General features: G+C 34.7%; 1 protein-coding gene, 1 long non-coding RNA gene and 2 other non-coding genes across 4 annotated transcripts; 2 read left to right on the top strand and 2 right to left on the bottom strand.

Moving 5' to 3' along the window:
• Positions 1–844: 844 nt before the first annotated feature.
• On the top strand, positions 845–948 carry LOC132608537 (small nucleolar RNA snoR100). Its single transcript, XR_009570447.1, has one exon. It is a non-coding gene; the product is annotated as a small nucleolar RNA snoR100 (small nucleolar RNA).
• Positions 949–1,994: 1,046 nt separating this feature from the next.
• On the top strand, positions 1,995–2,098 carry LOC132608536 (small nucleolar RNA snoR100). The gene has a single exon (XR_009570446.1). It is a non-coding gene; the product is annotated as a small nucleolar RNA snoR100 (small nucleolar RNA).
• Positions 2,099–6,452: 4,354 nt separating this feature from the next.
• LOC132604954 (uncharacterized) lies at positions 6,453–9,129 on the bottom strand. Its single transcript, XR_009568940.1, has 3 exons — positions 8,926–9,129; positions 8,099–8,151; positions 6,453–6,904 (listed from the first exon to the last, which is right to left on the bottom strand). It is a non-coding gene; the product is annotated as an uncharacterized LOC132604954 (long non-coding RNA).
• Positions 9,130–12,332: 3,203 nt separating this feature from the next.
• LOC132606110 (F-box/FBD/LRR-repeat protein At3g14710-like) lies at positions 12,333–13,820 on the bottom strand. Its single transcript, XM_060319450.1, has 3 exons — positions 13,806–13,820; positions 13,353–13,523; positions 12,333–12,832 (listed from the first exon to the last, which is right to left on the bottom strand). Exons 1-3 carry the CDS (start codon positions 13,818–13,820, stop codon positions 12,527–12,529), a joined length of 492 nt encoding a protein of 163 aa, XP_060175433.1. The 3' UTR covers positions 12,333–12,526.
• Positions 13,821–15,176: the final 1,356 nt, after the last annotated feature.

The following is a 15,176-nucleotide window of genomic DNA, read 5'->3' as shown; positions in this document are numbered from 1 at the left end:
TGTACCGTACCATATTAAATTAATTCGATATGGTACTGATATAATATTTTTAAAATCATAAATCAAATTACCTAACTGAAATTGTTAAAGTCGAAATGCACGACAGAATGAACACCCCTAGAAAACAAAAAATAACAGTACACTCCGTTGGTTCATTTTTACTTGTTCAATTTGAAAAATCAAGAGATAAATTATCATTTCATACATATTTTATCCTTATTATTAATTATTGAGTTGTGCACTAGGCTGCCCTTTTTATTATTAATTATTGAGTTGATAAGTTCAATGAATTCTTAGTGGCGGCATAAATTTTAACGTATGTTTTATCGATTGCAATCATTAGGTTACTTAGCAATAATTAGCGGGGATATAGTAAATTATGATTTTATTTTTGATACCTTAATAGACGTGTCAATTCAATACGTGATAAGAAAAAATGGACCGAGGGAGTAAAAAAGAATTATAAAATCGGTAGATATTAATTAAATCTTTGTCATAATAATGAGAATGTCACATTAATCCAGGCTTCAAGTAGCAACAAATTAGACAAGCCCATACAACTAAAACTGGGCTTTTCACCAACCCAAAGGATAAACCCTAGCAGCTTTCTCACTCTATATAACGTCGGCACAAGATCAAAATAACATAATGTCTCTTCACTCAATACTACAAAGCATTTATTTCAAACTTCCATCCTTTAACTTTTATTCTAATGTTTTCTTGTTGGGTCATTATATTTATATCTTGTTTCTTTTTTGTGGAATCAAAATAGAGTTTAAATTTTATACGCTGTCAGTGAAAAAAAATAATCTGTGGACAATTAAGCCGATGCTCTGGATAATAAAAATGAAGGAAGCATGGTTATGTGCACAGAAATTAAAATAGAGTCGACATGTCTGCCCCCTCTGATTTCTCTATGATTTGGGGGCCTGGTTTAGACTCAAATCCATAATTAATCTATTATGCTCATGTTCTCTTAGTAAAATGGAATTCTATTTGTTAAGGTGGACTAGAGAGTTGCTAAGTTTTATACTATTTGATATATATAAAGGACTAGAATAGTCTGATCACTATACATTTGTGATCATTTTGCTAAATCCTTTTTGGGATTCTTGTTCAGAAAACACTAGTGATGATCTGTCAATTTTGTCTTAATCAGGAGATGGTTTACCAGCGTTAGGACAAAGTTGACAGGTCCTCGCTAGGGTTTGTTTTTGTCACCGAAGAATCCAAAAAATGATCTATAGAATGAAAAAAATGATGTAGATAATGAAATGTTTGTTATTATAGGGTTTCGAAAAGATCACGATCAAAATGGTCACAAATGTATGGGTTTTTTTTTTTTTAATTCCCGAAGAATCCAAAAAATGATTCACTGAATTTCAAAAATGTAGAGAACGGAAAAATGATGTAGATAATGAGGTACTATTTATTATAGGATTTTGAAAATAGAATGACCAAAATGGTTACAAATGTATGGTGGTTGGACTATTTTAGTCCTATCCTTTCATTTTATATGTAGGTGTTAGATTTGGCGCGAAGTTTTAGAAATTAAATAAGAAAATTTTAAATTTTGTGATCTAAAAAATTATAGATATTTGTGTGACTATTTAAAATTGAATTGTTACTAAATATAAGCTGATTAAAAATGAAAGTTTCATACAAATTGTGAGGGAGGGAGTAATAATCTGTTATGCTATGCTTTGTTTCCAAACTTTAATATGTGTTGGGAAAATGGAATTTAATTTGCTGGGATTGACAAATACCTTGTTAGGTGAACTTTGGAGGACTTAGTTTTCAGTGCGAAAGAAAAAGCGATGATTTTGAATTATTTAAAGCCAAATATTAGGGGCGATTTTGAGGTTTTTTCCCCTGACATTTGGACATTAATGTGGTTGAAACTTGAAAAAATGAATATTTTTTAAGTTAGAAGTAGAAAAATGATATTTGAAAATAAATTTGTGCACAATAAGCCGATGCTCTGGATTAATTAAAAATGAAGGAAGCATGGTTATGTGCACAGAAATTGAAATAGAGTCGACATGTCTGCTCCCTCTGATTGCTCTATGATTTGGGGGCCTGGTTTAGACTCACATCCATAATTAATTAATTATATGTTTATGCTCTGTTTTCTTTGTTTAAATTTTACTACATGGTTGGAAAATGAATTTCATTTGCTTGGTTGACTAATTAGTTAACAAATTGAAGAATTAATCATTTTGGCCGGTGTCATTTTGCCTTAGCTGAGAACTCTTTTTTTACCTAGAAAGGCATTCCTTCTTATGGTATAACCCTGAGAAATAGAGGTTGATTTACGATCTAAACTTTATGAGTTTAATTTCGAAGGTTTTTAGCATTAATTCATTATTTCAAGGTTATTAGTAATTTTAATAAATTTTACATACAAATTTATATGTTGTGTACGTCAAAAATTGGTTCAGAACAATATGGTATTGCTGCCCTGCTAAAAAAGCAGAAGACTTTGTCTCGCTGACACCCAATAAAGAAAAAGTTTTGATCAACAGTGGCATTCAACTTAACTTCATTGAGCATAATACAAGTGACAAGAAAATTAATCTACCCTAAATTTAGAAACCATAATACACCAATTGATCCTAAATTTAAAAACCATAATACACCAATTGATTGAAAGATAATGAAAATGAAAAATTACTGCTTGGATAATATAAGTAGTAAATAAAAACGTGAAAACCTGAATGCTGAGGTAGGACAACTTAACTGTACCTTCACTAAACATAATACAAGAGAAGTAAATTAATCTAAACTAAAGGAGGATAGAGATTTCAAATACCACTCCAAATGTGCAAAGCTATGTATCCAACTTAGCTAAGAGTTCTATTTACATGGGAGGGTTGAACCTGCTGAAAGCCTCATAATCACTCAATTCTTGGGTTACTCTTCAGGTACTGTGCCTTTCAAGTACTTAGGAGTGCCACTAAATTCCAAGAAGCTTGTTGTATCTTAGTGGCAACCTTTGATTGAAAAAGTGGTTGCAGAGATATCCTCCTGGATAGCAAAAAGCTGTCTTATGCAGGTAGAGTTCAGTTGGTTAAAATTGTTGATCTTAGTGTTCAGTCTTTTGGGCTCAGCTTTTCATTCTTCCAGCCAAGGTAATAAAACCAATTGATGCCCAATATAGAAGCTTTATCTGGTCAGGGGTAAATACTATTACCAAGAAAGCTTTAGTCTCTTGGGATATGGTCTGTTTGCCTAAATAAGTTGGTGGTATGAACTTGACTTATCTGAAAACTGGAATAAAGCAGCAATAACTAAAATATGTTGGGACCTGACTAGAAAACAGGATAAACTATGGATCAAGTGGATACACACCTATTATATAAAAGGGAGATCTCTTGACCTTATTCCAATTCATCAACAGACAAGTTGGATGGTTAGAAAAATTATAGGTGCAAGGAGTGAATTGGTACATACGCAGACAAACTCATTAGGTACCAGAAGTGTTATTAAACATATTTACGTACCTTGATATGCTGCCTAGAGTTATTTGGAGGAATTTGTTATTTCATAATACAACTAGACCAAAGGCCACTTTCTTATTATATCTGCCAGTCCAAGATAGATTATCCACAAATGACGGCTCATTAAGTGGGGTATTCGGGTGGAGCCAAAGTGTGTTAATTGCCTTCTAGAGAATGAAACAAGAGATCATCTATTTTTTTTACTGCAGATTTGCTAAGGAACTGTGGGCTCGTTTACTTCTGTAGTTGCAACTCCAGTGGACTGCAACTACCAACTGGATGCAACAATATGAGACTATACTTCAGTTATGTAGAGGGAAAACTGAACAAGCCCTCATTATCAAGATGGTGTATGGTGAGTTCATCTAGGCAATATGAAGGGAAAGAAACACTCGCATTTTTTAGAAGAAGGCCACTCATTGGGAGTAGAGCTGTCAATATAGGCTTGGCCCGCGAGGCCGGCCCAACCCAACCTTTTATTTAAGTAGGGTTGGACTAAGATTTCTTTGGCCCATATAGAAGTGAGGCTCAAAAGCTCAGCTTCTCTTGGCCCGCCGGCCTCAAGGGTTGGACTGAGGCCAGAAAAGAATAATAAATTAATTAATTTTAAAAAAAATATAAGTAAATTAAATAAAAAGATAAAAAGTAGTGAGAAAAAGGAATGTATAAGTAGTAATTAGAAACTGGAGTAATACTTTTTAGCCTTAGAATTTATATTATGTTTCATTTCTTTTGAACGTGATCTGAATTAGTGATTAAAAATAATAATTTATACTTGTTCTCTTGAATTTTTTCTTCTATAATATGGATTTGCGCAAGAATGGGTGATAGAAGATACTATTTCATATTGCAAAAATTTCATGTTCAAGTTGTACCAAAAATCACTTAGAAAATGTTATTTCGGAAGACGAAAAAACTTAAAGGGTTGACCCGTCCTAGCCCGCAGCCCGCTTAGGGCTAGGTTGGACTGCCATTTTGCAGGCCCTTCAATTAAAAGGGTCAGCCCGTCCTAGCCCATTTAATTCTTTGGCCCTTAAGGGCTTGGTTGGGTTGGGCAGGGCCAACCCATTTTGACACCTCTACGGCCACATCTGATCATAGTCACTCATGGCTCGGGGTGTACATGGACCGGGTTGGTTCGGATTTTTCAAATACCAAACCAAACCAAATGCGTCGGGTTTTTAAATTTATAAACCAAACCAAACCAATAAAATTCGGGGTTTTCAACTTCGGGTTTTCTCGGGTTATTCAGTTTATTCGGATTTTTTGGATTTTTTCTGAAAAAGTCTTCATACAAAACATATGACTTTTACTTCAAATTTTTCTTTTGTCCTAATAAGATACAACTATATAACTAAGGTGTTTCTTAAGAAAATAACACAAAATGTGAGATAGGTGATGACATCGTATTAAAATATTCAACAAAAAAGATAATAAAATCGGTTAAAATAAGTATTGCTAATTAATAAGCCATAAAAAAATGACTTTAATCTAAATACTAAGTTATGCTAAAATAAGTACGACTAATAATTATTAATTACATGACAAAGAAAAAATTAAGCTATGTATTTTTACGCTCTAAACCAATCATGCAAAAGTAAAGAATAGATATCCAACATTACTGTCATTCTTAGTGTTAGAATTGAATTTCTTTTGTTAGCATTAGTGTTGAGTTGGTTTGATTTGGACTTTATTTGAGTTACTAACATCCATAGGATATAAAACTTATTGGCATTCAAAATTCTAAGTTCAAGCTTAAAATAATATGATAAAAGACAAAAAACTATGAAATTTTTTAGGAAATATTTACAAATTACAGTACAAATAAATATTTTTATATATAAAGTATTTTAAAAATCGAATACATGTAGTGTCGGGTCGGTTTGGTTCGGTTTGACTTTTTTTAGCTAAAATCAAACCAAACCAATTATGATCGGGTTTTTTTTCCCAACACCAAACCAAGTCAAACCAAACCACTAGTCAGATTTTTTTCTCGGTTTGACTCGGTTTATCGGTTTGGTGCGGTTTGTCGATTTGCTTTGTACACCCCTACTCATGGCGCACATCTTCTACAGCTAGTGTACTTGTCCTAAATGATATATGGCAAGTGAAGAAAATGATTCCTCATAGCACATATGATTTTCAACAGGTTGGCTCGATCAACATATATAGTAAAAAATTAGTTGTCCTAACCTTTCATATGAGATTAGTCTATGTCACCTAGACTAGTCTAAAGTGGATTATTTGGACGAGTACATAGCTAACATATGTGCAATTTTTAACGAGTCTTTCAGCATGTTTGAAAAATCCATAATACTCATGTCTTCCCACAAAGATGAGGTACTAGAATGTCAACAAGAATAATTGAAGTCACTTTTCCACCCGCATTCATTCTACTATCGAACATCAACAATATAGTATACATTTATTCTTTACATTGGAGACTGAAAACGCTCATGAAGGAGGGCAGGCGACAAGGGCGGATCACATAGAAGGACTAGGATTAGCAGGCTTCTAAACTGACGAGTTTTTGAAGAAATTGCACATGAGACCTTAGACGAAAGTGAAGAGTTTTATAAGACATAGCATAAGTCCACATTGTACACATGCCTTTGGGCTCAATGATAGCTTAGCCCAAGAGACAAATTTGTGAGGCCTGTTGGGCCAAAGAAAATAATACGTGTCATGTGCTTAGGTCGTGACACTTTCCCCGGATCAATGGTCCCTTTCTTAATTACCTAACTAGCATAAAGTTCTCCTTAAGGTAAAGTCTCAGTAATAGACTTTTCAGTTTACACCAAAAAGCAACTAAATTCAAACCCTTCTTTTTCAGTCACGTGGCTTCTGCTATTCCTTCAAAAATACCTGCTATTTCTAGTACCTGTAAGGACATGAAAGCATGCACCTAAATGTTGGAAAGTGAAGATGATAACCCATTGCACATGTGATTTTTAAGAGGATTCTCCACTTACATTAGTACCAAGTATTAGTCTTAATCGTTAATGTCACACCCCGATCCCTCCAGGGTGTGATGGGCACCCGACCCCATATTCGGAGCCGAGCGAACCCTCTGACTCTTATTACATACATACTCCTTTTGGACTCTTAAATCGAATAAGAATGAAATACATAGTAAGCTTTCAGAATCTTTCTTTTCCCTCGTACTCAAATCAAATGGAATCTGTAATCACATGGACTTTATAACATAACATAAGATGACACATTGGCTGGTGGAGCCGTTTACAATACCGACACTCTATACCCACGACTCTGTCTGCAAAGTCTCTGACTTCGAACAAGACATCATAGCATAGAACTCTAACCCGGCAACACTCCAGGGCAAATGGAGCTTGCCAACTCCGCTGGAACATCTTCTATAATAGCTTCTACTCATCTGGGTGTACCTGCGCGGCATGAAACGCAGCCCCCGAAGAAAAGGGGTCAGTACGAGCAATGTACTGAGTATGTAAGACATGAATAGTAACATAGTGAGGGATATAAATATGAATTATAACAGAATGGAAATATAGAGCATATCATGAGGTAAAAGAGTAACCTGTACATCTGAGTGCCTCTTAGGACGGATGCCATGCATGCTTAGCTTTCTTTGAAAACATTTCTTCTTCATATATATAGAAAATAGACATATCATGTTGCTGAGGCGTCGGCAGCCGATCCATTTAACCACATATGTCCCGCGTCCGGGCATCCCACGTCCGGGACGATATTAACCGATGTGGGATTTGCCTGAACCAATGTGGGATTTGCCTAAACCAATGTGGGATTTGCCTAAGGCAAGCCTTATACTCACCCCCCCACTCTGGGACTCAGTGTTCTTGCTGAGGTTTGCCCCACCATTGGGTTTGCCCCACCACCGGCTCCGATACCAACTGATCAGGTGGTTACGCGTATATAACGCTCTGGCCCTTTTCCCATATTCCCCATATACATATACATATACATATACATATATCATATAAGCAGCATGCAGGAGAACCCAAAGAAAGTCATGTATCTATCGGAGTGACGTAAGGTCGGTAACCTCCGATGATATTATGGAATAATCATCATGGCTTTGTCTCACCTTGAAGGAACAATTATTATAAGGTGAGACTAGCAACGAATAACAGCGTTAAGACTCGATGGGTACGTACATAAATCGACACATGAAGGCTCAGAAACAAGTTTCGGGGCAATCCGATTTAGAATAAGAAAGTTATGAGCGTTTGAAGTACAGAACCTTCTATGAACGTTTCAGAAGCTATTTCTGGAAAATCAAAGCAATAATCATATCAAGTACCCTTCGAACATGAAATCATTCTTATCATAGTCATCATAGAAATATTCTCATCCTCGACATCATCAATGTCGTTGTAAAACATATCCATCGTTATTGTCATAAAAGCTTACAATACCATAAACCTTTGTTTTGGAAAAATACGGACATTTTGGAAAACATTGACGGGTTATCGGAAAAATAATCATTGCCTTGGGACCATAGACTTCTAACCTTTAAAGACAAGGAAAATATGGAAACATTTATAAATTCATAACGTAGGAATCATGCCTTTGAAAGAAAGGGACGAGCCTTAACATACCTGCTTCACGTCCTATTAGCTACGCTTAATTGTCCAAGCTTGCTATCGCTAGTCTACATTCAAGAAGATTGACGCAATCATTAGATTCATCACCATATACTTGTTTTAATCTTTCAAGTAAATTCACTTATGATCTGCCGAAATTTCGGCAGCATCTCCCCTGTACATACACCATCCCCGAGAATCTAACTCGGCCCAAATCATCAATCAACAATCTGAGAATTCAACTCGGCCAAACTATCAACAACAATATCACCAATCATACCAACAACATCAACAATCAATTCAAGACGCATTCTAACATTAACAACCTTTGTCATACAATTTAACGACATTTCATTTATATTCAATTCAATTCACATAATATTCAAAACAACCCAATCAACATACCACTTCACCCGAAACCTTCCAAATTCAACAAGAACAATAACAACCTATTTCCTTCTTTCAAATTCAACCACAACAACCCAACTTACAATCTTCTAACACATGTCTCATTTCCAAATTCATGAATTATATTTACAACCCATACATTATCAAATTTATTCTTACAACTATGAGAAACCACACTAACGTCACATTAACTTCTTCAATAATGCACAAACGATTTCAAGTTCATCTCAAGCTACTAAACCTTCACTTTACATCATGGAATCCACAACACAACAATCAAACTACTAAATAAAATTAATTCATCACATCTTACCAATACCCCTCTTATTCGGCCAACACCATACATATTCATATTTCATGAATTTCATCCATTTCCACATACTTCAACACTCACAAATCATCTATAACACATGAAAAGAAGATTGGGCACTTACCTTCTTCATCTAACCTCTTAGCTTAGCTAGGGTTTGTAAATCACTCCAATAAATGCTTGGCTTGCTTCAACAACTCTTTCATGTTAATGAGGACCTTCCATTTGGTGGAAATACTAGAAGAAAATAATTTTTCTTGATCAATTTCTATGACCTTATATTTTGGACCCATGGCCGAATGGCCTTGTTTTCTTTCTCCAAGTTTTCTTCTTGGAGTTTTCATGAATAATTGTCTTATTTTGTGAGCAATTGTCCACATATATATTTAGCCTCATCAAATAGCATGTGGACACATGCCCCTTCTCTATTTTTCTCGAAGTTTCTTAAAAATAGTCAAAGAAGACTAATTGTCTTCTTAAGCAAGCTTTGGTCCATATATCTTTATAATTTGCCCCATTAAATAAAAATTGTGGACATATACCACACATGCCACACAGCCAACATGGCCCCTTCAAGAACCTTCATGAATATTTTATGAAATTCCCATTTTGCCCCTAGCCTTCTACAATATTACCATGAACTACTTTGTGAATTTCCCTTTTTACCCTTAGCCTTTCTCAATATTTCCATACTACTAATGTTCATAAATAATATTCATAACCAACTTGTATATTAAAATAATTTTGGAAGATGGTCATTCCCTTAACTTACCACGACTACCTTGAAATATCTGAACGTACAAATTACGGGATATAACAGTTAAAATACGATTAGTCTATGTCACTTAGACTCGAAGTATATTATACGGACAAGTACATAGGTAACATATGTTCAACTTTTAGCAAGCTTTTACCCTGTTTTGAACAATCCATACAAAATGCTCATGACTCCCTACAAGGATGAGACACTGGAATGGCATACTGGAATCATTCAAGTAACTTTTCTCCCTTACAACTTAAAAAAGCATAAATCCAGAAACTTCTCCACCTACAATCATTCTTATCATTTATCTTTACTGTGGGGACTCGGGAAGGACACCTTCGGATTGATGGTCACTTTCTAGACCTCATAATTACCAACAAGCATAATCTTTTTTTTCTTTCGATAAAAAGAAATATGTTTATTAATATAACTGGTCGAAGGTAAAATCTATATATTGCAATAGCTTCATTAACATCTTTCAGTTTACACCAAAAAGCAAGTAAATTCAAACATTTAATTTTCAGTCGAGAGTAGCTTCTGCTTTTGCTTGAAAACACCTTCTTTCTTTATTATCCACAATTCACGCGCTAGAACTGTGTTCCACTGCTTTGCTTCCTTTCTAAGGCCTTTCACTGTCCAAGTCCATGAATATTCTCACAGAAGCAGACATAGCCCCCATTGCTCCAAAAATATAAGAGCACCTTATAATAGCATCTATTCGCTTGGAGAACATATGCCTGTTAGTTGTGTAATTTGGACTACCTACACCTCTGGAATGGTAGAAGTTAACACCTTCACAAGATTTTGCAGATAAATTTAAATCTTCGCGAGGCATACATGCAAAATAAAAAATTTAAGCAGCCCATCAGAAATATACTGTATGCAGCTTTAGCGTTCAAAGTTTTTAATGAAAAAAGGATCTCTTTAAGCACATCTAAATTCCTCAAATTAACTATTCTAAGGGGGAAAGGACAAAGTCACTAAAATCCACTGAAATAGTTACCGATTGGCCCTTGGCAAACCTAAACCTAAGACAATATCATCCAACTACCTATTGAAGTATCTTTGCCATGAAAATACATGCATTAAATAGTTCGCATTGCTTTAAATTTCTATGGTGGTGTTAACTAAGTATTTGACTGTGAAAGGCCAGTTCAATAGTCATGCACAATTCAGTTTTAAAAAAAAAAAAAATAGTCATCCACAGTTATGGATCTCGCAGCAAGTTTTCACAGTACCTTCTCCCAAAGGAAAAGATATGAATGTCGACTCTGCTTTTCCAACTATGCAGTTTCTTTTGTTCCAAAATGAACTTCTGTTTTCTACTAAATTAGGTATAATCTCAAATATTATACAACCTTCAAAGATTTTTAATACAGCAAGGACTTAGATAAAAAGAGACTTTCCCTGTCAATTATTGCAATCTACAATTTTATAAATAAGGCCCAAATTCTCTACTGAAAACGTAGCCAACGGTCTCAAAGTAAGAGTACAAAATCACAATAAGGCTGAGGAACCACTTTATAGTTCAACTAGTTTGGATTAGAAGACGATAACAGATACAAAACATAAGGCACATTTGACTTTCGTTTTCCAAAATCACTCTTAGAACAGTAATCTCAGTGCTATAAATGATAATGTATATTAATAACTTCATAGCATATCAGTAAAACTACCCAACACTTGTGGAGGACAAAAATCAATGCTGCAGTTAACATTTGTGGAAGAAATCCATAAGAGATACAGCATGACAATACGCGACATATTTTGTAGCAAAAAAGAGAAAATATCAATCATCGCTAACAACAGGAAAACTTCAATTATAAGTAAAGGTTTATAGCCCTAAAATATTGGTGTACTGAATAGCAACTTAGTTGTAGTACAAAGGACAGACCTAGCACTTTGAGTTATCTCTCGGCCACTAACATAGACCTGTGTGGTTCCATTGCTTGCATGAGGACTAAGTTCCCAGTAAACTTCAGATTTGAACTCACAAATCTGTCAGGTTCTCACCTTCATGTTAAATTAAGAAGTCAATGTTGCATTAACATTCTTACTTCCCAATAGGGATTACAAGGAATAATTAGTTGAAGTTCAACAACAAAGTTACCTTTCCCCAAAGTTCAGATCCCTAGTCATACCAATAACTTCCAGGCTTCAAAGGACATCCATTAACAATAAGCTGCTCCGGTTGGAGCTGATTAGTAGCACTTTCTTTCTCTGTTTCATTATTTGCTTGACTGCCAAGGGACTAAGCAATGTATGCCAAGTTGGAGCCTCTTCGACTCATCAACTGGCTCACCTATGAAACTTACACATTTTTGCCCATCCGGGATTGCACTGAGGAGACCAGGTATACTCTAATGCTATTGTGTATTCCAAGTCAGCACCTTCCTCAGTGAGGAGAACACCCGGAGGAAACAACCTCCATAGCATTCGACCTCCAATTCTTTATTTAGAAAAGAAATAAATGTGGGAGAGAGAAACTATTCAAATTGCCGCGAAAGGAACAAGTACTAACAACTCCTTCGACGCTGACAAATATTCTAAAGTCTCTTTTCCACCAAAGAAACAAGTTGTAATGAATCTTGATGTACTACAACAACAACAACATACCCAGTGAAATCCCACGATGTGGGGTCTGGGGAGGGTAAAGTGTACGCAGACCTTACCCCTATCTCGGAAGATAAGGAGGCTGTTTCCGAAAGACCCTCGGCTCAAAATGATTTTCAAAGTATAGAAACATGATAAAAATTCAGCAAATATGAAGTAGAAATCACAAAACATTTAGAGCGAGGTTTCTTATATGATGATCAGAGAATAAAAACATTGTTACTTGACATTAAGAACTACTCACAAATACAATTCTAGCCATGTCTCCTAACTACAAACCAGTTTCAAACATAAAGCACCAGTGGTTAAGTATGTTGCGATCAATACAAAAGATAGGGGTCAAAGACTATCAATACGAAAAGACAACCGAAGCGTGCGGAGAGGATCTGGGAAAGCTTTGAAACTCCTGCACCATTTTAACATAATCCTGAGACACATCACACACTTCAAACTTGGCAGAAATGATGAACTTTTCTAGCACTGTTGCATTCTTGAGCAAATATTTCACCAATGGCACTATAGACTTGTTTCCACTTAGTGGTCCATCAAAGTTAATGACCTTGATGGTCTTCAGAGGTAGCAAAGAGCAGTTAAAATTATGTGTCTTGAACCTCTTGCTCTGTTCATCCTCGCTAGTGTACCTTGACAACAGGTCCTGCTGGATAGAATCCGATATATTAACCAGTTATTCTCCTTCAGGTACAAAGCCTAGGCGTTGATTGCAGACAAATTAAAAGGTGATAAGTTTTGCCAAAGACTAGTCCTAGTTTTGCCAAAGACTAGTCCTCCTCCCATCCAGAATACTATTTTTGCTTACACATTAGAGGCTTATCTCCTAAAAGTTTGCAAAAGACTGAACCTTCTCAACTTTCTCCCTACTTGAGGATTAAACCGGTTCAATTCTTACCCCTTATTTGAAGAGGTAAGGTCGTCAAGTCCCCTCTTTGTAACCTTTTATCATTGTCAATGAAATATACTAGTAAGGTGGTTTAGATTTAAAAGAAAAAACAAAAAGGAAGTTTTATGATTTTTTCCTGAAGTACTTACGATCAGAAATATATTGATATATATAGTCTTCGTCTACCTCTAATAGTTGTTTGATATTGATAACATGAACTAATGAGTATAAAAGTTTAAAGAAAACTTATGAGTGTAAAAGTTTAAAGAAAACTTACTCTTGGTGTGTGATTATTCCAGTCAATGACCAATGTCTCAAGATCCGGTGAACTCTGTAGAAAGCTGCAAATTCCCGGGAAGTCCAATGCTACTAAGGCTGTGTTAAGTTTTAAGAATTTCCAGCTTGATGATGGAAACAACCACCCTTTCAACTCCAGTATGGACAGGCACTTATAAACCAAATAGACGAAGCAAAATATGTCAAAAACAAGGAAATGAAACAAACTTAATAAATGACATGAAAATTGTTGAATAATTCGTAAAAACAGCTTCGACTATAGGACTGTGTTTTGCCACATGTCACAATCCAAATTTTATATGTTTTCTATCCTATGTAAACTCTTTATTCTCACAATTTTCATCATAAAATATTTTGTTCAATAGGCCTTGCTTGAATGACCTGCTACTGTCCAACCAAATTGGCCATCAGAAAGTTATTCTTCAGTACTTACAAACACAGTTATCATGTTATCCTAAGTAGTAGTGGCCTTGTTAATGTTACTAAACTGATGGATTCAAGAACAAATAATAAGTTGCAATAGCCAAGAGTATGAATAAACCTCGATGCACCAGGGACCCAATACAAGATTCTTGACATGCGTAGTGCTGTGAAGAAGTTCCTGGAAATATCTACACTCCTTGTCCAACTTCTGTTTCGTAGCTTCTTGTGATCAATTTTCTCAGCTTCACAGAGCTGATTTCCAAACGACGAAAACCACCAACATTATCTAATACCAAGCACTCCAAGTTAGGACAACCTAATAATACTTTTTCCATAAAAACCTTCCCTCAATGTCACGTCACCAATTTCAAGAGAAACAAGACTAGTGTATGCAATGTATATGTGAGCGAAAACTTTAAGTCTTAAATATTGTATGAAAGTTGTTACAATGTTGTTATAGATATACACATTTCATACCATCCTCATACATAAAATTTTGAGTATAATGTTTAAGCCTTGATCGAGATATAGACATTTCATACGTTTTTCACACACAATACTTGAGCAAACTTTTTAAGCCTTGAGCAAGATATACACATTTCATACATAAAAATTTGAGCGATTATTTTAAGTCTTGAATGTTGTATCAAAGTTGTATACAATGTTTTTGTAGTTGAATTAATTTTACAGAAAACTAACATGAACTTTGTACACGAAAATGTGAGTGAAATTCTAAGCCTTGAGCGAGATACAAATTTCATACCGTTTTCATACACACAATTTTGAGCAGATTTTTTAAGCCTTGAACGAGATATACACATTTCATACCGTTTCCATACACTAAATTTTGAGCGAACTTTTTAAGCCTTAAGCGAGATATACACATTTCATACATAAATTTTTGAGCGAAAAAATAATATTTTAAAAAAAAAAAATTAAAAAAAGTATGTTTTGTATAGGATTTGTAATGTTATGTTTTGTAAATAGAACACTATCGTCATGTTTCGTAAATATTTCTCCTTAATATGTATATATACGTACTTTTAACACATTCTTGATTTTACATTTTAAAATAATATAATCATTTACTATAATTATTCTAAAAAGGGATAACAGATGAGAATTTCATAGTAATTTATTATCGGCTTAATACTTTTGAATTTTTTACACGGTATGTTAAAGTTTAAAAAGTTGTTAGTATAAATAACATAACATACGACAATTTCGTAGAACTTTATTATTGGCTCAATACTTTTGAATTTTTTGAGTTTCTCAATCTTTTTGACCTTTCTCCTATTTCTTCCACATTTTTATTTTCATCATCTCAATTTAAATGTCCAAAAGGGACAATTGACCAATTTTTAGCCTTCCCTCATAATTC

Source organism: Lycium barbarum, chromosome 8 (assembly GCF_019175385.1).
Source record: "Lycium barbarum isolate Lr01 chromosome 8, ASM1917538v2, whole genome shotgun sequence".
Taxonomy (NCBI): Eukaryota; Viridiplantae; Streptophyta; class Magnoliopsida; order Solanales; family Solanaceae; genus Lycium; species Lycium barbarum.
Note: the sequence above shows the minus strand (reverse complement) of the source record. Positions and strands in the feature narration are given on the sequence as shown.